Here is a 25,205-nt window from a genome sequence, read left to right as displayed (position 1 = left end):
CAAAAGCCTCAGCATGACGCTGGGGCTTCTCAAGCGGACTCGGGGACGGTGGGAGGTCGTCTCGAAAATTACAGCGCGCAGTGGGCTCACTCGCAGGTAGATCCCTGGATCCTGCAGATAATATCTCAGGGGTACAGGTTGGAATTAGAGACAGATCCACCTCGCCGTTTCCTGAAGTCTGCTTTACCAACGTCCCCTTCCGAAAGGGAGACGGTTTTGGAAGCCATTCACAAGCTGTACTCTCAGCAGGTGATAGTCAAGGTACCTCTTCTACAACAAGGGAAGGGGTATTATTCCACTCTATTTGTGGTACCGAAGCCGGATGGCTCGGTAAGGCCTATTCTAAATCTGAAGTCCTTGAACCTGTACATAAAGAAGTTCAAGTTCAAGATGGAGTCACTCAGAGCAGTGATAGCGAACCTGGAAGAAGGGGACTTTATGGTATCCTTGGACATCAAGGATGCGTATCTCCACGTTCCAATTTACCCCTCACACCAGGGGTACCTCAGGTTCGTTGTACAAAACTGTCACTATCAGTTTCAGACGCTGCCGTTTGGTTTGTCCACGGCACCTCGGGTCTTTACAAAGGTAATGGCCGAGATGATGATTCTTCTTCGAAGAAAAGGCGTATTAATTATCCCATACTTGGACGATCTCCTAATAAGGGCAAGGTCCAGAGAACAGCTAGAGATGGGATTAGCAATATCTCAAGAGGTGCTAAAGCAGCACGGATGGATTCTGAATATTCCAAAATCCAAATTAATGCCGACAACTCGTCTGCTGTTCCTAGGGATGATTCTGGACACGGTTCAGAAAAAGGTTTTTCTTCCCGAGGAAAAAGCCAAGGAGTTATCCGACCTGGTCAGGAATCTCCTAAAACCAGGAAAGGTGTCTGTACATCAATGCACGCATCTTCAGATGCACCTGCGGATAACCCTGTCTCCAAGGACAAGGGTATCTCTTCTGTGGTGGTTGCAGAGGGCTCATCTATAGGAGGGCCGCAGATTCGGCATACAGGATTGGATCCTGGTGACCACGGACGCCAGCCTGAGAGGCTGGGGAGCAGTCACACAAGGAAGAAACTTCCAGGGAGTGTGGTCGAGCCTGGAAAAGTCTCTTCACATAAACATTCTGGAACTAAGAGCAATCTACAATGCTCTAAGCCAGGCGGAACCTCTGCTTCAAGGAAGACCGGTGTTGATCCAGTCGGACAACATCACGGCAGTCGCCCATGTAAACAGACAGGGCGGCACAAGAAGCAGGAGTGCAATGGCAGAAGCTGCCAGGATCCTTCGCTGGGCGGAGAATCACGTGATAGCACTGTCAGCAGTGTTCATCCCGGGAGTGGACAACTGGGAAGCAGACTTCCTCAGCAGACACGATCTTCACCCGGGAGAGTGGGGACTTCATCCAGAAGTTTTCCACATGCTAATAAACCGTTGGGAAAGACCAATGGTGGACATGATGGCGTCTCGCCTCAACAAAAAACTGGACAGGTATTGCGCCAGGTCAAGAGATCCGCAGGCAATAGCTGTGGACGCGCTGGTAACACCTTGGGTGTACCAGTCGGTGTATGTGTTTCCTCCTCTGCCTCTCATACCAAAGGTATTGAGAATCATACGGCAAAGCGGAGTAAGAACGATACTAGTGGCTCCGGATTGGCCAAGAAGGTCTTGGTACCCGGAACTTCAAGAGATGGTCACGGACGATCCGTGGCCTCTACCTCTAAGACAGGACCTGCTTCAGCAGGGACCGTGTCTATTCCAAGACTTACCGCGGCTGCGTTTGACGGCATGGCGGTTGAACGCCAGATCCTAAAAGGAAAAGGCATTCCAGAAGAAGTCATTCCTACCTTGATTAAGGCAAGAAAGGAAGTCACCGCGAAGCATTATCACCGCATTTGGCGGAAATATGTTGCGTGGTGCGAGGATCGGAGTGCTCCGACGGAGGAATTTCAACTGGGTCGTTTCCTACATTTCCTGCAATCAGGATTGTCTATGGGTCTCAAATTGGGATCTATTAAGGTTCAAATTTCGGCCCTGTCAATATTCTTCCACAAAGAATTGGCCTCAGTTCCTGAGGTCCAGACTTTTGTCAAAGGAGTACTGCATATACAGCCTCCTGTGGTGCCTCCGGTGGCACCGTGGGATCTAAATGTAGTTTTAGATTTCCTCAAATCCCATTGGTTTGAACCACTAAAAAATGTGGATTTGAAATATCTCACATGGAAAGTGACTATGTTACTGGCCCTGGCGTCCGCCAGGAGAGTATCTGAACTGGCGGCTTTATCTTATAAAAGCCCTTATTTAATTTTCCATTCGGATAGGGCAGAGCTGCGGACGCGTCCGCATTTTCTCCCTAAGGTGGTATCAGCGTTTCACCTGAACCAGCCTATTGTAGTGCCTGCGGCTACAAGCGACTTGGAGGACTCCAAGTTGTTGGACGTTGTCAGAGCTTTAAAAATATACATTTCAAGGACGGCTGGAGTCAGAAAATCTGACTCGCTGTTTATACTGTATGCACCCAACAAGTTGGGTGCGCCTGCTTCTAAGCAGTCGATTGCTCGTTGGATTTGTAACACAATTCAACTTGCACATTCTGTGGCAGGCCTGCCACAGCCTAAATCTGTTAAGGCCCATTCCACAAGGAAGGTGGGCTCATCTTGGGCGGCTGCCCGAGGGGTCTCGGCATTACAACTCTGCCGAGCAGCTACGTGGTCAGGGGAGAACACGTTTGTAAAATTCTACAAATTTGATACCCTGGCAAAGGAGGACCTGGAGTTCTCTCATTCGGTGCTGCAGAGTCATCCGCACTCTCCCGCCCGTTTGGGAGCTTTGGTATAATCCCCATGGTCCTTTCAGGAACCCCAGCATCCACTAGGACGATAGAGAAAATAAGAATTTACTTACCGATAATTCTATTTCTCGGAGTCCGTAGTGGATGCTGGGCGCCCATCCCAAGTGCGGATTATCTGCAATACTTGTACATAGTTATTGTTAACTAATTCGGGTTATTGTTTAGGGAGCCATCTTTCAGAGGCTCTTCTGTTATCATACTGTTAACTGGGTTTAGATCACAAGTTGTACGGTGTGATTGGTGTGGCTGGTATGAGTCTTACCCGGGATTCAAAATCCTCCCTTATTGTGTACGCTCGTCCGGGCACAGTACCTAACTGGAGTCTGGAGGAGGGTCATAGGGGGAGGAGCCAGTGCACACCACCTGATCTGGAAAAGCTTTACTTTTTGTGCCCTGTCTCCTGCGGAGCCGCTATTCCCCATGGTCCTTTCAGGAACCCCAGCATCCACTACGGACTCCGAGAAATAGAATTATCGGTAAGTAAATTCTTATTTAAAATCCCTGAACCATATACCTGAAAAGGTTCAAGTTCAAGATGGAATCGCTGAGAGCGGTCGTCGCAAGCCTGGAAGGAGGGGATTTTATGGTGTCTCTGGACATAAAGGATGCATACCTTCATGTCCCCATTTATCCACCTCATTAGGCGTACCTCAGATTTGTGGTACAGGATTGTCATTACCAATTTCAGACGTTGCCGTTTGGTGTCTCCACGGCACCGAGAATATTTACCAAGGTAATGGCGGAAATGATGGTACTCCTGCAGAAGCAAGGGGTCGCAATTATCCCATACTTGGACGATCTCCTCCTAAAAGCGGGATCAAGAGAGCAGTTGCTGATCATCGTAGCACTTTCTCTGGAAGTGTAACGGCAACACGGCTGGATTCTAAATATTCCAAAGTCGCAGTTGGTTCCTACGGCTCGTCTGCCGTTCCTAGGCATGATTCTAGAGCGAGGACCTATCAATGGGAATTACTGGACAAGTGGTCCGGATCACATCTTCAGATGCATCGGTAAATCACCCTATCCCCCAGGGCCAGGGTGTCTCTCCTATGGTGGCTGCAGAGTGCTCACCTTCTCGAGGGCCGCAGATTCGGCATTCAGGACTGGGTCCTGGTGACCACGGATGCAAGCCTCCGAGGGTGGGGAGCAGTCACATAGGGAAGAAATTTCCAAGGTCTGTGGTCAAGTCAGGAGACTTGCCTTCACATGGCACTAAGGGTCGTATACAACGCCCTACGTCAAGCGGAGACCCTGCTTCGCGACCGGTTCTGATTCAGTTAGACACCATCACCGCAGTGGCTCATGTAAACCGACAAGGCGGCACAAGGAGCAGGGTAGTGATGGCAGAAGCCACCAGAATTCTTCGCTGGACGGAAAATCACGTAAGCGCACTGTCAGCAGTGTTCATCCTGGGAGTGGACAACTGGGAAGCAGACTTCCTCAGCAGACACGACCTCCACCCGGGAGAGTGGGGACTACATCAGGAAGTCTTCGCACAGATTGCGAGTCGGTGGGAACTGCCACAAGGGGACATGTTGGCATCCCGCCTCAACAAAAAACTACAGAGGTATTGCGCCAGGTCAAGAGACCCTCAGGCGATAGCTGTAGACGCCCTGGTGACACCGTGGGTGTTCCAGTCGGTCTATGTATTTCCTCCTCTTCCTCTCATACCCAAGGTGCTGAGGATCATAAGGAAAAGAGGAGTGAAACAATACTCATTGTTCCGGATTGGCCACGAAGATCTGCAAGAAATGCTCACAGGGGACCCGTGGCCTTTTTCCCTAAGACAGGACTTGTTGCAACAGGGGCCCTGTCTGTTCCAAGACTTACCGCAGCTGCGTTTGATGGCATGGCGGTTGAACGCCGGATCCTAGCAGAGAAAGGCATTCCGGATGAGGTCATTCCTACGCTGATAAAGGCTAGGAAAGAGGTGACAGCTCAACATTATCACCGTATATGGCGAAAATATGTTGCTTAGTATGAGGCCAGGAATGCCCCTACGGAGGAATTCCAGCTGGGCCGTTTCCTTCACTTCCTACAGCCAGGAGTGAATTTGGGCCTAAAATTGGGTTCCATGAAGGTCCAAATTTCAGTCCTATCCATTTTCTTTCAAAAGGAGTTGACTTCTCTACCTGAAGTTTAGACGTTTGTAAAGGGAGTGCTGCATATTCAGCCACCTTTTGTGCCTCCAGTGGCACCTTGGGATCTTAACGTGGTGTTGAGTTTCCTGAAATCCCACTGGTTTGAACCACTCAAAACAGTGAAATTGAAATATGTCACGTGGAAGGTGGTCATGCTACTAGCCTTAGCTTCGGCTAGGCGTGTGTCAGAATTGGCGGCTTTGTCACATAAAAGCCCCTATCTGGTTTTCCATGCGGATAGAGCAGAATTGAGGACCCGTCCACAATTCCTGCCGAAAGTGGTTTCATCTTTTCATATAAACCAACCTATTGTGGTGCCTGTGGCTACTACTGACTTGGAGGATTCAGAGTTGCTTGATGTGGTCAGGGCTTTGAAGGTTTTTGTAGCCAGAACGGCTAGGGTCAGGAAAACAGTCTTTGTTTATCCTGTATGCTTCCAACAAGCTTGGTGCTCCTGCTTCAAAGCAAACTATTGCTTGCTGGATCTGTAACACGATTCAGCAGGCTCATTCTGCGGCTGGATTGCCGCTGCCAAAATCAGTTAAGGCCCATTCCACTAGGAAGGTGGGCTCTTCTTGGGCGGCTGCCCGAGGGGTCTCGGCATTACAGTTGTGCCGAGCGGCTACTTGGTCAGGTTCAAACACTTTTGCAATGTTCTATAAGTTTGATATCCTGGCTGAGGAGGACCTTGTGTTTGCTCAATCGGTGCTGCAGAGTCATCCGCACTCTCCCGCCCGTTTGGGAGCTTTGGTATAATCCCCATGGTCCTTACGGAGTCCCCAGCATCCACTAGGATGTTAGAGAAAATAAGATTTTACTTACCGGTAAATCTATTTCTCGTAGTCCGTAGTGGATGCTGGGCGCGTGTCCCAAGTGCGGACTTCTTCTGCAATACTTGTATATAGTTATTGCTGCAATAAGGGTTATGTTATAGTTGCATCAGGGTTGAACTGATGCTCTGTTGTTCATACTGTTGACTGGGTAAGTTTATCACAAGTTATACGGTGTGATTGGTGTGGCTGGTATGTATCTTGACCTGGATTACCAAAATCCTTTCCTTGTACGGTCAGCTCTTCTGGGCAGTTTCTCTAACTGAGGTCTGAAGGAGGGACAGAGGGAGGAGCCAGAGCACACCAGAATCTAAATTCTTTCTTAAAGTGCCCGTCTCCTGCGGAGCCTGTCTATTCCCCATGGTCCTTACAGAGACCCCAACATCCACTACGGACTACGAGAAATAGATTTACCGGTAAGTAAAATCTTTTTTTTTTTTTTTAATGGTTCTGTAGTTTTAGCAGATCATATAGAACACTTTCCTGGTTTTAAATTTTCACTTGTGTTGTCACAGGATTCCGGTGGGGTTTTTCTGGATAGGCTATACCCATTACACTGATGACATGAAACTATCAATGTTTGGCCTGCGGTCCCCATAGCAGGGATAGGTGCAAATCAGAAAAAGTAGGCAGGACTAACTTGTTTCCTGTGTGTATAAAAAGTAATCCATCAAGCCATCGATGGTGGAGAACCATCGTATCTTTCGCATTAAACCCTCCTCTGCATATAATTTGTAAGCATGATGCAAAATATAGTGACTAACCATTTCTATTTTCAGGGAACTATTACTAGGTATACTTTTATTTTGTAGTAAAGGTCTTTTTAAGCCATGTACTTCATTTTCAAGTTGAATTTATTTTCCTTGTGGCCTGCCGCTTAAGTGACAACTACCCTTTAAAGCAGGGGTGAGCTATAAGCAGCCCTCCTGGTTTTGTGGATCTATACATCCCAGCATGCCCTGCAACAGTTTTAGCATGGGCAAACAGCATCCGGAGAGCTGTTTATTGCTCACCCCTACTTTACAGACAAGCAAGTGGTATGCTTTTAGTTTACATATGCTCTCAAAATTCTAACAATTTTTAGAGGGCAAACAGTTTTATAGCCATGGGCAAAAAGGTTACAAATACCTGAGCAGCTATACTAGATATAGAAACTCGCAATCAGACTAACAGGGTTTACCAAGCTCTGTCTTTAAGTCTCCAGAACAGTCCAGACTGAGGATATTATCCATGCTTGTGCAGATGGTATAAGCAATCTTTTTGCTATTTAGGGGAAATGGGGATTTGCCCTATTCAATAGCAGGGCAGTTTTCACCCAGGCGAAAAATTCAGCAGGTGCAAAAACATGTGAAAGGAGGATCCACGTTTCCCCTTCCTGCATCAGCCAAAACAGGTAGTTTTTGCCGATGCCTTTTCACACAAAAAATAAAAATAGGCACATTGGCTAAAATGCCTTAAACAGGTGAAAATGGGCCTCAATTGAATAAGCAGGGGGGGCGAGTTCAATAGCTCCAAGATTACCGGAGCTAAATGAATACCCCCCAAAGCAGTTATGTCCCCTTCATAGGGGAGGAAGCTTAATATTTAGGATAATTTAGTCTTCTCAATTTACTAGGTAGATACCTAATGAATGTTAACTCAGGCCTTAACATTAGGAAGTACCCAGGTACAGGTTCTAATTAGATAGCCTGCATAGTCCTACAAAATGGGTGCTTCCCGCGTGAGTGGTCCACTTTCAAGCAATTTAGTAAGTGCGACATGAGGGAATAATCTTGCCAATAGATTAGTAATCTGAATGTACACAATCAATGCCTTTATCCATTTACCTGTAATCTAAGGGAGGGTGTAATGTAGGAGTATTGCTAAAGCTAAAATGCTGCTTTTATGAATTCTTACTGTAACTCCTAAAGACTTCAAAGTACAGTTATAGACCGTGTTTAGTGCACCATTAGTTTCCTGTATGGTAGAAGCTTAAGGAACCAACAAAACTGGTAGGAGGGTTCAATAGCTTGTACTGTGCTACATATACAGTACTTTCACAAACATACATTATAAATAAAAAAAACTTTATTTTATGTATTTGTTTTAATGGTCCTTAAACACAAACTAGGATTACCACGAGGGTGGCATAATGAGGCAACAGTACGACCAATAACCTAAAAGACTGATCCTTCTTTTACATTTAAGGAACTGGATCCATTTCCTGTTGTATATTGAATAAATGAATTGTGAAACTTTGTGAAGACATAATATCTTTATTGTGTACAAAGCATAGACAGTGAGTTTAGTTCTTGTATCCTCTACTGGCTCTGCGCCCCCTGGCACGCTCAAACTTTCTACCCTTAGAGCGAATGTAGGGTCTAGAAAGAAGAAAGAAAATTAAGTCACAAAAATTCATGTCACGACAAAACAAGTAAATGATTCACAACAATTCTAAGTAAACACTGCTACAATGCAGTAATAGAGCTATGGGAATAACTGAGACTTCAGAATATCAAACCATTCCTAAATTCAGGAACAAAACATCCTTCTAAACATGTTGCTCCTGCAGATGGCAATTCTGATGGGCCTTAAATAAGCACCTTAACACGGTCTAAACAAGAGAAATGGCGAATTTCTGCTTGTTGACCAAATCAGCCTATCTGCGCTCACATGCGCTGCCTACCCAAATCATCATCTCATTTGCTAACCCACAGCAATAGTATTGGTAGCCGATAGACGATCAGATTAGGAACATTACTTAGAACTCTTCAGTAAATATTAGTGCAACCTAGTGTGAGCTTTATGAAACAATCATGTTTCATAGAACTCATTAAGTGACTAAAAGCAAACATGCCCACAAGGAGGTACTCATTACAATCTACAGGTTATGAACCAATTCACCATGTTACAAAAGGTACAGATACAAAGCCCTGTTTACATCAAGTCTACTCACACGAACAGAGCAGACTTAAAATGCAATATTTATGGTCTTATCTAACTTATATAGCTATACATTTCTTAAAATAGTTGCGCTAAACACATGAAATGTTCAACACTATACAGAATAATCTCATTTGAAATCTTTATAGGCAAAAACACTTACTTGGTATGACTGTGTGGGGTACCGGGTGCCTTGCCAAAGTGTCTGTACACCTCACGTGCTTTACGAGGGCCTGGTGAGGAAACAAGATATATAATGAGTAAAAGTTCCCCCTACTTGAGTGGAATCAAGTGTACTAGTAATGGTTTAAAAAAAAATAAAAAATCATCACTTCTGTACAGCCAATATAAAACCTAACAGTACAGCCAGTGTATTTCAGCCATTGACGAAGTGACGGAATGTTTCTGAAAATCAGTCCACACACTGCCAATACCTGGTCAGTCCAATGAATACTAAAGCAACTTCCTGCTGACCGTAGTCCCTCTATATAGTATAAAAAAAAAAAAAAGGAAGAAGTCCTTAGTAGGCATCTGTCCGTTTGTTCAGGCTAATCTCAAGAACCACTGGACAGATTTTGATCCGGTTTTCAAAATTCTATAGAGCATTTGATGAGAAAGGTTTAGGTATAAAAAAATAAGAATTTACTTACCGATAATTCTATTTCTCGGAGTCCGTAGTGGATGCTGGGGTTCCTGAAAGGACCATGGGGAATAGCGGCTCCGCAGGAGACAGGGCACAAAAAAGTAAAGCTTTTACCAGATCAGGTGGTGTGCACTGGCTCCTCCCCCCATGACCCTCCCCCAGACTCCAGTTAGGTACTGTGCCCGGACGAGCGTACACAATAAGGGAGGCAATTTGAATCCCGGGTAAGACTCATACCAGCCACACCAATCACACCGTACAACTTGTGATCTAAACCCAGTTAACAGTATGATAACAGAAAGAGCCTCTTAAAGATGGCTCCTTAACAATATAACCCGAATTTGTTAACAATAACTATGTACAGTATTGCAGATAATCCGCACTTGGGATGGGCGCCCAGCATCCACTACGGACTCCGAGAAATAGAATTATCGGTAAGTAAATTCTTATTTTCTCTATCGTCCTAAGTGGATGCTGGGGTTCCTGAAAGGACCATGGGGATTATACCAAAGCTCCCAAACGGGCGGGAGAGTGCGGATGACTCTGCAGCACCGAATGAGAGAATTCCAAGTCCTCTTTTGCCAGGGTATCAAATTTGTAGAATTTTACAAACGTGTTTTCCCCCGACCACGTAGCTGCTCGGCAGAATTGTAATGCCGAGACCCCTCGGGCAGCCGCCCAAGATGAGCCCACCTTCCTTGTGGAATGGGCCTTAACAGATTTAGGCTGTGGCAGGCCTGCCACAGAATGAGCAAGTTGAATTGTGTTACAAATCCAACGAGCAATCGTCTGCTTAGAAGCAGGGGCACCCAACTTGTTGGGTGCATATAGTATGTATATTTTTAAGGCTCTGACAACGTCCAACAACTTGGAGTCCTCCAAGTCGCCAGTGGCCGCAGGCACCACAATAGGTTGGTTCAGGTGAAACGCTGATACCACCTTAGGGAGAAAATGCGGACGAGTCCTCAGTTCTGCCCTATCCGAATGGAAGATTAGATAAGGGCTTTTATAAGATAAAGCCGCCAATTCAGATACTCTCCTGGCGGAAGCCAGGGCCAGTAACATAGTCACTTTCCATGTGAGATATTTAAAATCCACCTTTTTCAATGGTTCAAACCAATGGGATTTGAGGAAATCTAAAACTACATTTAGATCCCACGGTGCCACCGGAGGCACCACAGGAGGCTGTATATGCAGTACTCCTTTAACAAAAATCTGTACCTCAGGAACTGAGGCCAATTCTTTTTGGAAGAATATTGACAGGGCCGAAATTTGAACCTTAATAGATCTCAATTTGAGACCCATAGACAATCCTGATTGTAGGAAATGTAGGAAACGACCCAGTTGAAATTCCTCCGTCGGAACACTCCGATCCTCGCACCACGCGACATATTTTCGCCAAATGCGGTGATAATGTTTCGCGGTGACTTCCTTCCTTGCCTTAATCAAGGTAGGAATGACTTCTTCTGGAATGCCTTTCCCTTTTAGGATCTGGCGTTCAACCGCCATGCCGTCAAACGCAGCCGCGGTAAGTCTTGAAAGAGACAGGGACCCTGTTGTAGCAGGTCCCTTCTCAGAAGTAGAGGGCACGGGTCGTCCGTGACCAACTCTTGAAGTTCCGGGTACCAAGTCCTTCTTGGCCAATCCGGAGCCACTAGTATTGTTCTTACTCCTCCTCACCGTATAATCTTCAATACCTTTGGTATGAGAGGCAGAGGAGGAAACACATATACTGATTTGTACACCCAAGGTGTTACCAGTGCGTCCACAGCTATTGCCTGTGGATCTCTTGACCTGGCGCAATACTTGACCAGTTTCTTGTTGAGGCGAGACGCCATCATGTCTACCATTGGTCTTTCCCAACAGTTTATTAGCATGTGGAAGACTTCTGGATGAAGACCCCCCTCTCCCGGGTGAATATCGTGTCTGCTGAGGAAGTCTGCTTCCCAGTTGTCCACGCCCGGGAAGAACACTGCTGACAGTGCTATTACGTGATTCTCCGCCCAGCGAAGAATCTTGGCAGCTTCTGCCATTGCACTCCTGCTTCTTGTGCCGCCCTGTCTGTTTACATGGGCGACCGCCGTGATGTTGTCCGACTGAATCAACACCGGTTTTCCTTGCAGGAGTGGTTCCGCCTGGCTTAGAGCATTTTAGATTGCTCTTAGTACCAGAATGTTTATGTGAAGAGACTTTTCCAGGTTCGTCCATACCCCCTGGAAGTTTCTTCCTTGTGTGACTGCTCCCCAACCTCTCAGGCTGGCGTCCGTGGTCACCAGGATCAAATCCTGTATGCCGAATCTGCGGCCCTCCAATAGATGAGCCTTTTGCAACCACCACAGAAGATATACCCTTGTCCTTGGCGACAGGGTTATTCGCAGGTGCATCTGAGGATGCGACCCTGACCATTTGTCCAACAGATCCCTTTGGAAAATTCTTGCATGGAATCTGCCGAATGGAATTGCTTCGTAAAAAGCCACCATTTTTCCCAGGACTCTTGTGCATTGATGTACAGACACCTTTCCTGGTTTTAGGAGGTTCCTGACAGGTCGGATAACTCCTTGGCTTTTTTCTCGGGAAGAAAAACCTTTTTCTGAACCGTGTCCAGAATCATCCCTAGGAACAGCAGACGTATCGTCGGAAAACAGCTGCGATTCTTGGAATATTTAGAATCCAGTCGTGCCGTCGAAGAACTACTTTAGATAGTGCTCTTCCGACCTCCAACTGTTCTCTGGAACTTGCCCTTTTTAGGTCGTGCAAGTAAGGGATAATTTAGATGCCTTTTTTCTTTGAAGAAACATCTTTTCGGCCATTACCTTGGTAAAAAGGCCCGGGGTGCCGTGGATAATTCAAACGGCATCGTCTGAAACTGATATTGACAGTTCTGTACCACGAACCAGAGGTACCCTTGATGAGAAGGACAAAATTTGGACATGGAGGTAATCCTTGATGTCCAGGGACACCATATAGTCCCCTTTTTTCCGGTTCGCTATCACTGCTCTGAGTGACTTTATCTCGATTTGAACCTTTTATGTAAGTGTTCAAAACATTTTAGATTTAGACTATGTGTCACCAAGCCGTCTGGCTTCAGTACCACAATATAGTGTGGAAAAATAATACCCTTTTCCTTGTCGTAGGAGGGGTACTTTGATTATCACCTGCTGGATATACAGCTTGTGAATTGTTTCCAATGCTGCCTCCCTGTCGGAGGGAGCCGTTGGTAAAGCAGACTTCAGGAACCTGCGAGGAGAAGATGTCTCGACTCTCCAATCTTTACCCCTGGGATAATACTCGTACGATCTAGGGGTCAACTTGCGAGTGATCCCACTGCGCCCTGAGACTCTTGAGACTACCCCCCCACCTTGAGTCCGCTTGCACGGCCCCAGCGTCATGCTGAGGACTTGGCAGACGCGGTGGAGGGCTTCTTTTCCTGGGAAAGGGCTGCCTGCTGCAGTCTACTTCCCTTACCTCTATGTCTGGGCAGATATGACTGGCCTTTTGCCTGCATGCCCTCATGGGAAAGGAAAGATTGAGGCTGAAAAGACGGTGTCTTTTTTAGCTGAGATGTAACTTGGGGTAAAAAAGGTTGGATTTCCCAGCTGTTGCTGTGGTCCCCAGGTCCGATGGACCGACCCCCAAATAACTCCTTCCCTTTATACAGCAATACTTCCATCTGCCGTATGGGATCTGTATCACCTGACCACTGTCGTGTCCCTGACATCTTCTGGGAGATATGGACAACGCACTTATCTTGATGCCAGAGAGCAAATATCCCTCTGTGCATCTCACATACATATATATAGAATGCATCCTATTAAATGCTCTACATGAATAAAATATTTTCAGTCAGGGAATCCGACCAAGCCAACCCAGCACTGCATCTCCAGGCTGATGGCGATCGCTGGTCGCAGTATAACCACCGTATGTGTGTATATACTTTTTAGGATATTTTTCCAGCTTCCTATCAGCTGGCTCCTTGAGGGCGGCCGTATCTGGAGACGGTAACGCCACTTGATAAGCGTGTGGGCGCCTTATCACCCTAAGGGGTGTTTCCCAACGTACCCTAATTTCTGGCGGGAAAGGGTATAACGCCAATATTTGCTATCGGGGTAACCCTACGCATCATCACACACTTCATTTTATTTTATCTGATTCAGGAAAAACTACAGGTAGTTTTTTCACTCCCACATAATACCCTTTCTTGTGGTACTTGTAGTATCAGAAACACGTAACACCTCCTTCATTGCCCTTAACGTGTGGCCCTAATGAGAAATACGTTTGTTTATTCACCGTCGACACTGTATTCAGTGTCCGTGTCTGTGTCTGTGTCGACCGACTGAGGTAAATGGGCGTTTTTAAAACCCCTGACGGTGTTTCTGAGACGCCTGGACCGGTCCTAATAGATTGTCGGCCGTCTCATGTCGTCAACCGACCTTGCAGCGTGTTGACATTCTCACGTAATTCTCTAAATAAGCCATCCATTCCGGTGTCGACTCCCTAGAGAGTGACATCACCATTACAGGCAATTTCTCCGCCTCCTCACCAACATCGTCCTCATACATGTCGACACACACGTACCGACACACAGCACACACACCGGGAATGCTCTGACAGAGGACAGGACCCACTAGCCCTTTGGGGAGACAGAGGGAGAGTCTGCCAGCACACACCAAAAACGCTATAATTATATAGGGACAACCTTATATAAGTGTTTCTCCCTTATAGCATCTTTTATATATATACAATATCGCCAAAATCAGTGCCCCCCCTCTCTGTTTTAACCCTGTTTCTGTAGTGCAGTGCAGGGGAGAGCCTGGGAGCCTTCTCTCCAGCTTTTCTGTGAGAGAAAATGGCGCTGTGTGCTGAGGAGATAGGCCCCGCCCCTTTTTCGGCGGGCTCGTCTCCCGCTATTTTTGAAGTTAGGCAGGGGTTAAATATCTCCATATAGCCTCTGTGGGCTATATGTGAGGTATTTTTTGCCTCTAATAAGGTTTTTATTTGCCTCTCAGAGCGCCCCCCCCAGCGCTCTGCACCCTCAGTGACTGTTGTGTGAAGTGTGCTGAGAGGAAAATGGCGCACAGCTGCAGTGCTGTGCGCTACCTTTATGAAGACTCAGGAGTCTTCAGCCGCCGATTTTGGACCTCTTCTCTCTTCAGCGTCTGCAAGGGGGCCGGCGGCGCGGCTCCGGTGACCATCCAGGCTGTACCTGTGATCGTCCCTCTGGAGCTAGTGTCCAGTAGCCAAGCAGCAAATCCACTCTGCACGCAGGTGAGTTCACTACTTCTCCCCTAAGTCCCTCGTTGCAGTGATCCTGTTGCCAGCAGGACTCACTGTAAAGTAAAAAACCTAAGCTAAACTTTCTCTAAGCAGCTCTTTAGGAGAGCCACCTAGATTGCACCCTTCTCGTTCGGGCACAAAATCTAACTGGAGTCTGGAGGAGGGTCATAGGGGGAGGAGCCAGTGCACACCACCTGATCTGGTAAAAGCTTTACTTTTTTGTGCCCTGTCTCCTGCGGAGCCGCTATTCCCCATGGTCCTTTCAGGAACCCCAGCATCCACTTAGGACGATAGAGAAACTTAATCTATAAAAAAGGAAGCTGAGAAGTGACGATTTTAGTGAATCAAGTGAAAGAAAAAACTGCCATCCAAGTGCTTTCTTGGTTTACACTACCTAAACCGTTGAAGATATCACAATGAACTCCTACTATATCTATATTATCCGGTTTCTCCAGAATTGATGTAACCCTGTTTACCAATAGGAATGGAACAAAATACATTTTGTTCCATTCCTATTTCATGTGAAAAAAATCTTCAAAGTATTTATAAAACCTCGATCAAAAAAAGCCTATCGCCGTAAATTCAAACTTGCTCCCGTGCAGAGCCGCAGCAGGTTGCTAGTGTATAATCTATACTGTTATAAAACATATTAAATGTTAACATGTTTGTACGTGTGCAGGTGCTAACAGTACCACATCATTGCTTAGCTACAGCTGAACAGATCAAGTCAAATAGACTGCCTCAGAATCACTCATATTTGCCAGAAATAAGCCTCAAAATTCAACTCCTCTTAAAACCTAGAAGTGTTGCTCTGATTGGCCAGTGTCCAGTAAAGCGGATCAAACTCTAGTCTCATCCCACATTGGGCAACTGACCTGATAGCACCGTGGCCTGAGAGCAAGCATGAGGCAAGTATCGGATTGTAAAACTCAGTACTTCTGATTGTTGATTATGCCAGATATTTAAAAGGGGTAATGCATTTTTCCCTAGCATCCATAAAGGATATTGGGGGAATCTAGTACGATGGGGTCCAGCGGAGCCGGTGCACTTTAAATTTCTTCACTGGGTGTGCTGGCTCCTCCCCTCTATGCCCCCTCCCACAGGCAGTTTAGAAAAAACTGCCCTCAGGAGAGGATGCACACAAGTTCCAGAGAGATTTCTTCAGTTTATTTTTCAACTTTGTTATTTTCGGTATGCTGTTTGGGCAACAGCATACCTGCACGATCAGAAGCACTTCATAAATAAGCCCCATAAGGTTTTGAATCTTGGCTGCCGCTACGTGACTTCGGCCACCTCAGACAGGACAATGAACAAGAAAAATGTGGTAGTACTAAGTACCTATCTAAGGGCATATTAAATTAGCTGTATGGTTTACAGCACAGCTAATTGTCCGCGTTGCTCGAATCCATTAGCTGCTGGAAACCCGTGCATTAAACCATCAGGGACATTTCTTGCAGTTACAGAATGAAAATCCACGATGACATGCACATTCTGCATTGATGTATGGGAAAACCTTGATTCGGCAGGTCATGCCGAATCAGTGAGTGGATGCGCACACTACAATGTGTTACCAAAAAACTGATTACAGAGCATCCCTTTATATGCATTTCAAAAAATTGTATCCGGAGAAATAAAGTAGGTTTTAGGTTTTGGATGGGTATATATATAGGTTTTAGGGCAGTAACAGTATTTCTCTATCGTCCTAAGTGGATGCTGGGGTTCCTGAAAGGACCATGGGGAATAGCGGCTCCGCAGGAGACAGGGCACAAAAAAGTAAAGCTTTTACCAGATCAGGTGGTGTGCACTGGCTCCTCCCCCCATGACCCTCCCCCAGACTCCAGTTAGATTTTGTGCCCGAACGAGAAGGGTGCAATCTAGGTGGCTCTCCTAAAGAGCTGCTTAGAGAAAGTTTAGCTTAGGTTTTTTACTTTACAGTGAGTCCTGCTGGCAACAGGATCACTGCAACGAGGGACTTAGGGGAGAAGTAGTGAACTCACCTGCGTGCAGAGTGGATTTGCTGCTTGGCTACTGGACACTAGCTCCAGAGGGACGATCACAGGTACAGCCTGGATGGTCACCGGAGCCGCGCCGCCGGCCCCCTTGCAGACGCTGAAGAGAGAAGAGGTCCAAAATCGGCGGCTGAAGACTCCTGAGTCTTCATAAAGGTAGCGCACAGCACTGCAGCTGTGCGCCATTTTCCTCTCAGCACACTTCACACAACAGTCACTGAGGGTGCAGAGCGCTGGGGGGGGCGCTCTGAGAGGCAAATAAAAACCTTATTAGAGGCAAAAAATACCTCACATATAGCCCACAGAGGCTATATGGAGATATTTAACCCCTGCCTAACTTCAAAAATAGCGGGAGACGAGCCCGCCGAAAAAGGGGCGGGGCCTATCTCCTCAGCACACAGCGCCATTTTCTCTCACAGAAAAGCTGGAGAGAAGGCTCCCAGGCTCTCCCCTGCACTGCACTACAGAAACAGGGTTAAAACAGAGAGGGGGGGCACTGATTTTGGCGATATTGTATATATATAAAAGATGCTATAAGGGAGAAACACTTATATAAGGTTGTCCCTATATAATTATAGCGTTTTTGGTGTGTGCTGGCAGACTCTCCCTCTGTCTCCCCAAAGGGCTAGTGGGTCCTGTCCTCTGTCAGAGCATTCCCGGTGTGTGTGCTGTGTGTCGGTACGTGTGTGTCGACATGTATGAGGACGATGTTGGTGAGGAGGCGGAGAAATTGCCTGTAATGGTGATGTCACTCTCTAGGGAGTCGACACCGGAATGGATGGCTTATTTAGAGAATTACGTGAGAATGTCAACACGCTGCAAGGTCGGTTGACGACATGAGACGGCCGACAATCTATTAGGACCGGTCCAGGCGTCTCAGAAACACCGTCAGGGGTTTTAAAAACGCCCATTTACCTCAGTCGGTCGACACAGACACAGACACGGACACTGAATACAGTGTCGACGGTGAATAAACAAACGTATTTCTCATTAGGGCCACACGTTAAGGGCAATGAAGGAGGTGTTACGTGTTTCTGATACTACAAGTACCACAAGAAAGGGTATTATGTGGGAGTGAAAAAACTACCTGTAGTTTTTCCTGAATCAGATAAAATAAAATGAAGTGTGTGATGATGCGTAGGGTTACCCCGATAGCAAATATTGGCGTTATACCCTTTCCCGCCAGAAATTAGGGTACGTTGGGAAACACCCCTTAGGGTGATAAGGCGCTCACACGCTTATCAAGTGGCGTTACCGTCTCCAGATACGGCCGCCCTCAAGGAGCCAGCTGATAGGAAGCTGGAAAAATATCCTAAAAAGTATATACACACATACGGTGGTTATACTGCGACCAGCGATCGCCATCAGCCTGGAGATGCAGTGCTGGGTTGGCTTGGTCGGATTCCCTGACTGAAAATATTTTATTCATGTAGAGCATTTAATAGGATGCATTCTATATATATGTATGTGAGATGCACAGAGGGATATTTGCTCTCTGGCATCAAGATAAGTGCGTTGTCCATATCTCCCAGAAGATGTCAGGGACACGACAGTGGTCAGGTGATACAGATCCCATACGGCAGATGGAAGTATTGCTGTATAAAGGGAAGGAGTTATTTGGGGGTCGGTCCATCGGACCTGGGGACCACAGCAACAGCTGGGAAATCCAACCTTTTTTACCCCAAGTTACATCTCAGCTAAAAAAGACACCGTCTTTTCAGCCTCAATCTTTCCTTTCCCATGAGGGCATGCAGGCAAAAGGCCAGTCATATCTGCCCAGACATAGAGGTAAGGGAAGTAGACTGCAGCAGGCAGCCCTTTCCCAGGAAAAGAAGCCCTCCACCGCGTCTGCCAAGTCCTCAGCATGACGCTGGGGCCGTGCAAGCGGACTCAAGGTGGGGGGGTAGTCTCAAGAGTCTCAGGGCGCAGTGGGATCACTCGCAAGTTGACCCCTAGATCGTACGAGTATTATCCCAGGGGTAAAGATTGGAGAGTCGAGACATCTTCTCCTCGCAGGTTCCTGAAGTCTGCTTTACCAACGGCTCCCTCCGACAGGGAGGCAGCATTGGAAACAATTCACAAGCTGTATATCCAGCAGGTGATAATCAAAGTACCCCTCCTACGACAAGGAAAAGGGTATTATTTTTCCACACTATATTGTGGTACTGAAGCCAGACGGCTTGGTGACACATAGTCTAAATCTAAAATGTTTTGAACACTTACATAAAAGGTTCAAATCGAGATAAAGTCACTCAGAGCAGTGATAGCGAACCGGAAAAAAAGGGGACTATATGGTGTCCCTGGACATCAAGGATTACCTCCATGTCCAAATTTTGTCCTTCTCATCAAGGGTACCTCTGGTTCGTGGTACAGAACTGTCAATATCAGTTTCAGACGATGCCGTTTGAATTATCCACGGCACCCCGGGCCTTTTTACCAAGGTAATGGCCGAAAAGATGTTTCTTCAAAGAAAAAAGGCATCTAAATTATCCCTTACTTGCACGACCTAAAAAGGGCAAGTTCCAGAGAACAGTTGGAGGTCGGAAGAGCACTATCTAAAGTAGTTCTTCGACGGCACGACTGGATTCTAAATATTCCAAGAATCGCAGCTGTTTTCCGACGATACGTCTGCTGTTCCTAGGGATGATTCTGGACACGGTTCAGAAAAAGGTTTTTCTTCCCGAGGAAAAAGCCAAGGAGTTATCCGACCTGTCAGGAACCTCCTAAAACCAGGAAAGGTGTCTGTACATCAATGCACAAGAGTCCTGGGAAAAATGGTGGCTTTTTACGAAGCAATTCCATTCGGCAGATTCCATGCAAGAATTTTCCAAAGGGATCTGTTGGACAAATGGTCAGGGTCGCATCCTCAGATGCACCTGCGAATAACCCTGTCGCCAAGGACAAGGGTATATCTTCTGTGGTGGTTGCAAAAGGCTCATCTATTGGAGGGCCGCAGATTCGGCATACAGGATTTGATCCTGGTGACCACGGACGCCAGCCTGAGAGGTTGGGGAGCAGTCACACAAGGAAGAAACTTCCAGGGGGTATGGACGAACCTGGAAAAGTCTCTTCACATAAACATTCTGGTACTAAGAGCAATCTAAAATGCTCTAAGCCAGGCGGAACCACTCCTGCAAGGAAAACCGGTGTTGATTCAGTCGGACAACATCACGGCGGTCGCCCATGTAAACAGACAGGGCGGCACAAGAAGCAGGAGTGCAATGGCAGAAGCTGCCAAGATTCTTCGCTGGGCGGAGAATCACGTAATAGCACTGTCAGCAGTGTTCTTCCCGGGCGTGGACAACTGGGAAGCAGACTTCCTCAGCAGACACGATATTCACCCGGGAGAGGGGGGTCTTCATCCAGAAGTCTTCCACATGCTAATAAACTGTTGGGAAAGACCAATGGTAGACATGATGGCGTCTCGCCTCAACAAGAAACTGGACAAGTATTGCGCCAGGTCAAGAGATCCACAGGCAATAGCTGTGGACGCACTGGTAACACCTTGGGTGTACAAATCAGTATATGTGTTTCCTCCTCTGCCTCTCATACCAAAGGTATTGAAGATTATACGGTGAGGAGGAGTAAGAACAATACTAGTGGCTCCGGATTGGCCAAGAAGGACTTGGTACCCGGAACTTCAAGAGTTGGTCACGGACGACCCGTGCCCTCTACTTCTGAGAAGGGACCTGCTACAACAGGGTCCCTGTCTCTTTCAAGACTTACCGCGGCTGCGTTTGACGGCATGGCGGTTGAACGCCAGATCCTAAAAGGGAAAGGCATTCCAGAAGAAGTCATTCCTACCTTGATTAAGGCAAGGAAGGAAGTCACCGCGAAACATTATCACCGCATTTGGCGAAAATATGTCGCGTGGTGCGAGGATCGGAGTGTTCCGACGGAGGAATTTCAACTGGGTCGTTTCCTACTTTTCCTACAATCAGGATTGTCTATGGGTCTCAAATTGAGATCTATTAAGGTTCAAATTTCGGCCCTGTCAATATTCTTCCAAAAAGAATTGGCCTCAGTTCCTGAGGTACAGACTTTTGTTAAAGGAGTACTGCATATACAGCCTCCTGTGGTGCCTCCGGTGGCACCGTGGGATCTAAATGTAGTTTTAGATTTCCTCAAATCCCATTGGTTTGAACCATTGAAAAAGGTGGATTTTAAATATCTCACATGGAAAGTGACTATGTTACTGGCCCTGGCTTCCGCCAGGAGAGTATCTGAATTGGCGGCTTTATCTTATAAAAGCCCTTATCTAATCTTCCATTCGGATAGGGCAGAACTGAGGACTCGTCCGCATTTTCTCCCTAAGGTGGTATCAGCGTTTCACCTGAACCAACCTATTGTGGTGCCTGCGGCCACTGGCGACTTGGAGGACTCCAAGTTGTTGGACGTTGTCAGAGCCTTAAAAATATACATTTCAAGGACGGCTGAAGTCAGAAAATCTGACTCGCTGTTGATACTATATGCACCCAACAAGTTGGGTGCCCCTGCTTCTAAGCAGACGATTGCTCGTTGGATTTGTAACACAATTCAACTTGCTCATTCTGTGGCAGGCCTGCCACAGCCTAAATCTGTTAAGGCCCATTCCACAAGGAAGGTGGGCTCATCTTGGGCGGCTGCCCGAGGGGTCTCGGCATTACAATTCTGCCGAGCAGCTACGTGGTCGGGGGAAAACACGTTTGTAAAATTCTACAAATTTGATACCCTGGCAAAAGAGGACTTGGAATTCTCTCATTCGGTGCTGCAGAGTCATCCGCACTCTCCCGCCCGTTTGGGAGCTTTGGTATAATCCCCATGGTCCTTTCAGGAACCCCAGCATCCACTTAGGACGATAGAGAAAATAAGAATTTACTTACCGATAATTCTATTTCTCGGAGTCCGTAGTGGATGCTGGGCGCCCATCCCAAGTGCGGATTATCTGCAATACTGTACATAGTTATTGTTAACAAATTCGGGTTATATTGTTAAGGAGCCATCTTTAAGAGGCTCTTTCTGTTATCATACTGTTAACTGGGTTTAGATCACAAGTTGTACGGTGTGATTGGTGTGGCTGGTATGAGTCTTACCCGGGATTCAAATTGCCTCCCTTATTGTGTACGCTCGTCCGGGCACAGTACCTAACTGGAGTCTGGGGGAGGGTCATGGGGGGAGGAGCCAGTGCACACCACCTGATCTGGTAAAAGCTTTACTTTTTTGTGCCCTGTCTCCTGCGGAGCCGCTATTCCCCATGGTCCTTTCAGGAACCCCAGCATCCACTACGGACTCCGAGAAATAGAATTATCGGTAAGTAAATTCTTATTTAAAGTCAGTAAAAGTCACACAAGTAACTACAATATAAAATTTTGCCCTTTAAAGATAAAAATATGCCCTCTTCACACAAATATATGAGGTTTCATCCACAAGTACCAAGCAGTGTGTGGAGCAATAACTAGCTTGCGGATACATTGTGCCTCATATTTGAAGATTAAACCTCATTAATCAGCATGTTAAGGCTCACACTATGTAATATATAGTGCTGTGATCTAAGTCCTCACAGCATAATCCAATTGCACTATTCACAGCAATACAGTTTAATCGGAATAGTAATGCTGAAAAAAGTCCAACCTTGTTTAGAATAAATCCCAGATTGTCAGAGTGTAGAGCAGGGGTGGGAAACCTGCAGCACTCCAGCTATTGAATTACACATCCCAGCATGCTCTGCAACAGTTTTAGCATGGCCAAATGGCAAAATAGCAAGGCATGCTTGTATGTGTAATTTGACGACAGCTGGAGGGCCAAAGGTTCCCCATCCCTGGTGTAGAGACTTGTGTTAAATGCCTTCTATCGTAAAACCTCTGGTACGAGTCTATTTAGAATATACGTGGATTAGCTATAACATTAAAACTATTTGCCTAACATTGTTTAGGCCCCCTTGTGCAACCAAAACAGCTCTGACCCATCGAGGCATGGACTCCACAAGACCTCTGAAGGTGTCTTGTGGTATCTGGCACCAAGACTGTAGCAGCAGATCCTTTAAGTTGTGAAGTGGCTCCTTGGCTTGGCCTTGTTTTTCCAGCACATCCAGCAGATGCTCAATCGGACCGAGATCAGGGGAATTTGGAGGCCAATGTTTAGCTAGGTGGTATATGTCTAAATAACATCCACATGAATGCCAGGCCCCAAGGTTACCAGAGCACACGCTACCTAGGTCAGTTTGCCTTCTTCCCATAGTGCATCCTGGCACCATTTATCCCAGGTAAATGCAAGCGGTTGTTCACAGGATGTAAAGACAAAACAATCAAATCAGACCAGGCCACTCTTCTTTCATTGCTCCATGGTCCAGTTCTGATGTTCATGCCCATTATAGGCGACTAAGGTCAGCAAGCTGCGACGCACTGTGTTCCGACACCTTTATCATCATAGCCAGTATTAATGGTTTCATCAATTTTCGCTACAGCAGTTATTCTGTGGCACCAGACCAGATGGGCTAGCCATCGCTCCACATACCCATGAATTAGCCAGGGGCACCAATGACCCTGCAACTGGTTCACCAATTATCCTTGTGTGAACCACTTTTAGTGTTTGCACTAGGCTGTTACAGCAATGTGCCACACCCTGCCTGATTTTAAAGTGACAAAGCATGCCCTGCTAAAGCAGCCTGCCCGATGCCATATCCTGCAGGTGGGAAAAGTTGTGGTGTAGGATCACCACCGGTGAACAGATGCTGTGTGCACATTATAAGGGGAGAGCTTGGGGGAAGCCCAGCACCTCTGTAAGTGCTGGGCAAGCCACCGAGAGTGATGTCAATGGCGCTACGCCCCCTCCCCGACTGGCGATGCCTTTTTCAGACGCGCACCTCAGCACTCTGCCTGCATCCTAGAACACAAAGTGCCAGTTATAATGCCCATTGTTCCTGCTTCCTACACAAACTTCAAGAACTGAGTGTTCACTTGCTGCCAAATATATCCCACCCCTTGACAGGTGTCACCAATGAGATCAGCAATGTTGTTCACTTTCAGCGGTTACAAGCTGATCAGCGTATGATTCTTAGCATTACCGTGTTATATATGGTTACATTTTATTAGTTTTACAGAGTACGAATTACAGGTTGAGTATCCCATATCCAAATATTCCGAAATACGGAATATTCCGAAATACGGACTTTGAGTGAGAGTGAGATAGTGAAAACTTTGTTTTTGATAGCTCAATGTACACAAACTATGTTTAATACACAAAGTTATTAAAAAATAGGATTTTGGTACTTACCAGGTAAATCCTTTTCTTTGAATCCATAGGGGGCACTGGAGTACTCTTGGGATATGGACGGGCGTAGCCGATCAAAGGCACTGAATATTCAAATTTAGGACTCTCCCCCCCCTCCATATCCCCAAGTACCTCAGTGTACTTTGCCAGTGTTTTTTACTGAGCGAACAGGATATAGAGAGGTTGACAATGGAGAATTCCTATAACATAACGGACAACCACAAAGTTGATCCGTAACCCTATTGTCAACTAAACAGTTGACACCTTAACCGATAGAACTTTATAATTTGAGCCAATTGGTGAAAATGTGTTACCATAAGCTCCTTTGAGCTTAATACCATCCAAGTTAAATTTGTTCACTAAGCTCCCTTGAGCTTAAAACAACCCAGGTAAAACTGCTCTGGGCGGGCGTCCAGTGCCCCCTATGGATTCAAAGAAAAGGATTTACCTGGTAAGTACCAAAATCCTATTTTCTTTATCATCCACTAGGGGTCACTGGAGTACTCTTGGGACGTACCAAAGCTTCCCTCGTGGGCGGGAGAGCTGTTTGATACTTGTAACAGTAGGCAGGCCAAAGCTAAATGCTGATGGCGCCACCATTAATAACGTATAACCGTGCACAAACGTGGTGCACTGAAGGCTATGTAGCCGCGTCGTAGCCGCTGCACGACCCGTTGGGTCTGACATTCCCACAGAACCTGTGGGATGAACTATTACTGACGTAGGCGATTGTAACTTAGCCTTAAAGTAAGTCTGATTTGTAGTCATTATTATCCAACTGGATAATGTCTGCTGAGAAACTGGCTAACCCCAGTTTGCAGTATCATATAGAACAAACAACGTATTCATATCACGTACTGTAGACGTTCGGTACATATATAAACGCGTAACGCGTGTACCACATTCAGAATTCAAGAATGTGCTGTCCACACAGGAAGCACTATTGGTATATTGATGTGAAGAATACGAAAGCGGATTTCGTCCGAAGATCTGCTTTGTCATGAGAAACTCAAATACGGTGGCTTGGAATACAAGGCACCCAAATATGAAAACAAAACCCTTGTCGAAGCACCATTGCCGAAGGCAAGGCTAGAAGAAAAATGTTTTCCAAAGTGAGAAACTTAATTCTCATTTGTTGTAAAGGTTCAAAAAATATGAAACTTAATTCCCCTTTGTTGAAAGGGTTCCAAAATATGAAAACTGTAATAAATCTGAACCCAACCTCAAATTGCCTGGCGCTGTAGGTAGGATAAATAGAGTCTGAACTTTGGTGACACCTTGT

General features: G+C 46.4%; 1 protein-coding gene across 1 annotated transcript in view; it reads right to left on the bottom strand.

Moving 5' to 3' along the window:
- Positions 1-8,062: 8,062 nt before the first annotated feature.
- RPL18 (ribosomal protein L18) overlaps positions 8,063-25,205 on the bottom strand; it is a 41,667-nt gene continuing 24,524 nt past the window's right edge. The window contains exons 6-7 of the mRNA XM_063942745.1: positions 8,913-8,982; positions 8,063-8,187 (exon numbers count right to left, since the gene is read on the bottom strand). Coding sequence (XP_063798815.1) covers positions 8,112-8,187; positions 8,913-8,982 — 146 coding nt within the window. The 3' untranslated portion in view covers positions 8,063-8,111. The remainder of the gene's footprint in view (positions 8,188-8,912; positions 8,983-25,205) is intronic.

This window comes from Pseudophryne corroboree, chromosome 10, assembly GCF_028390025.1.
Source record: "Pseudophryne corroboree isolate aPseCor3 chromosome 10, aPseCor3.hap2, whole genome shotgun sequence".
Taxonomy (NCBI): Eukaryota; Metazoa; Chordata; class Amphibia; order Anura; family Myobatrachidae; genus Pseudophryne; species Pseudophryne corroboree.
Note: the sequence above shows the minus strand (reverse complement) of the source record. Positions and strands in the feature narration are given on the sequence as shown.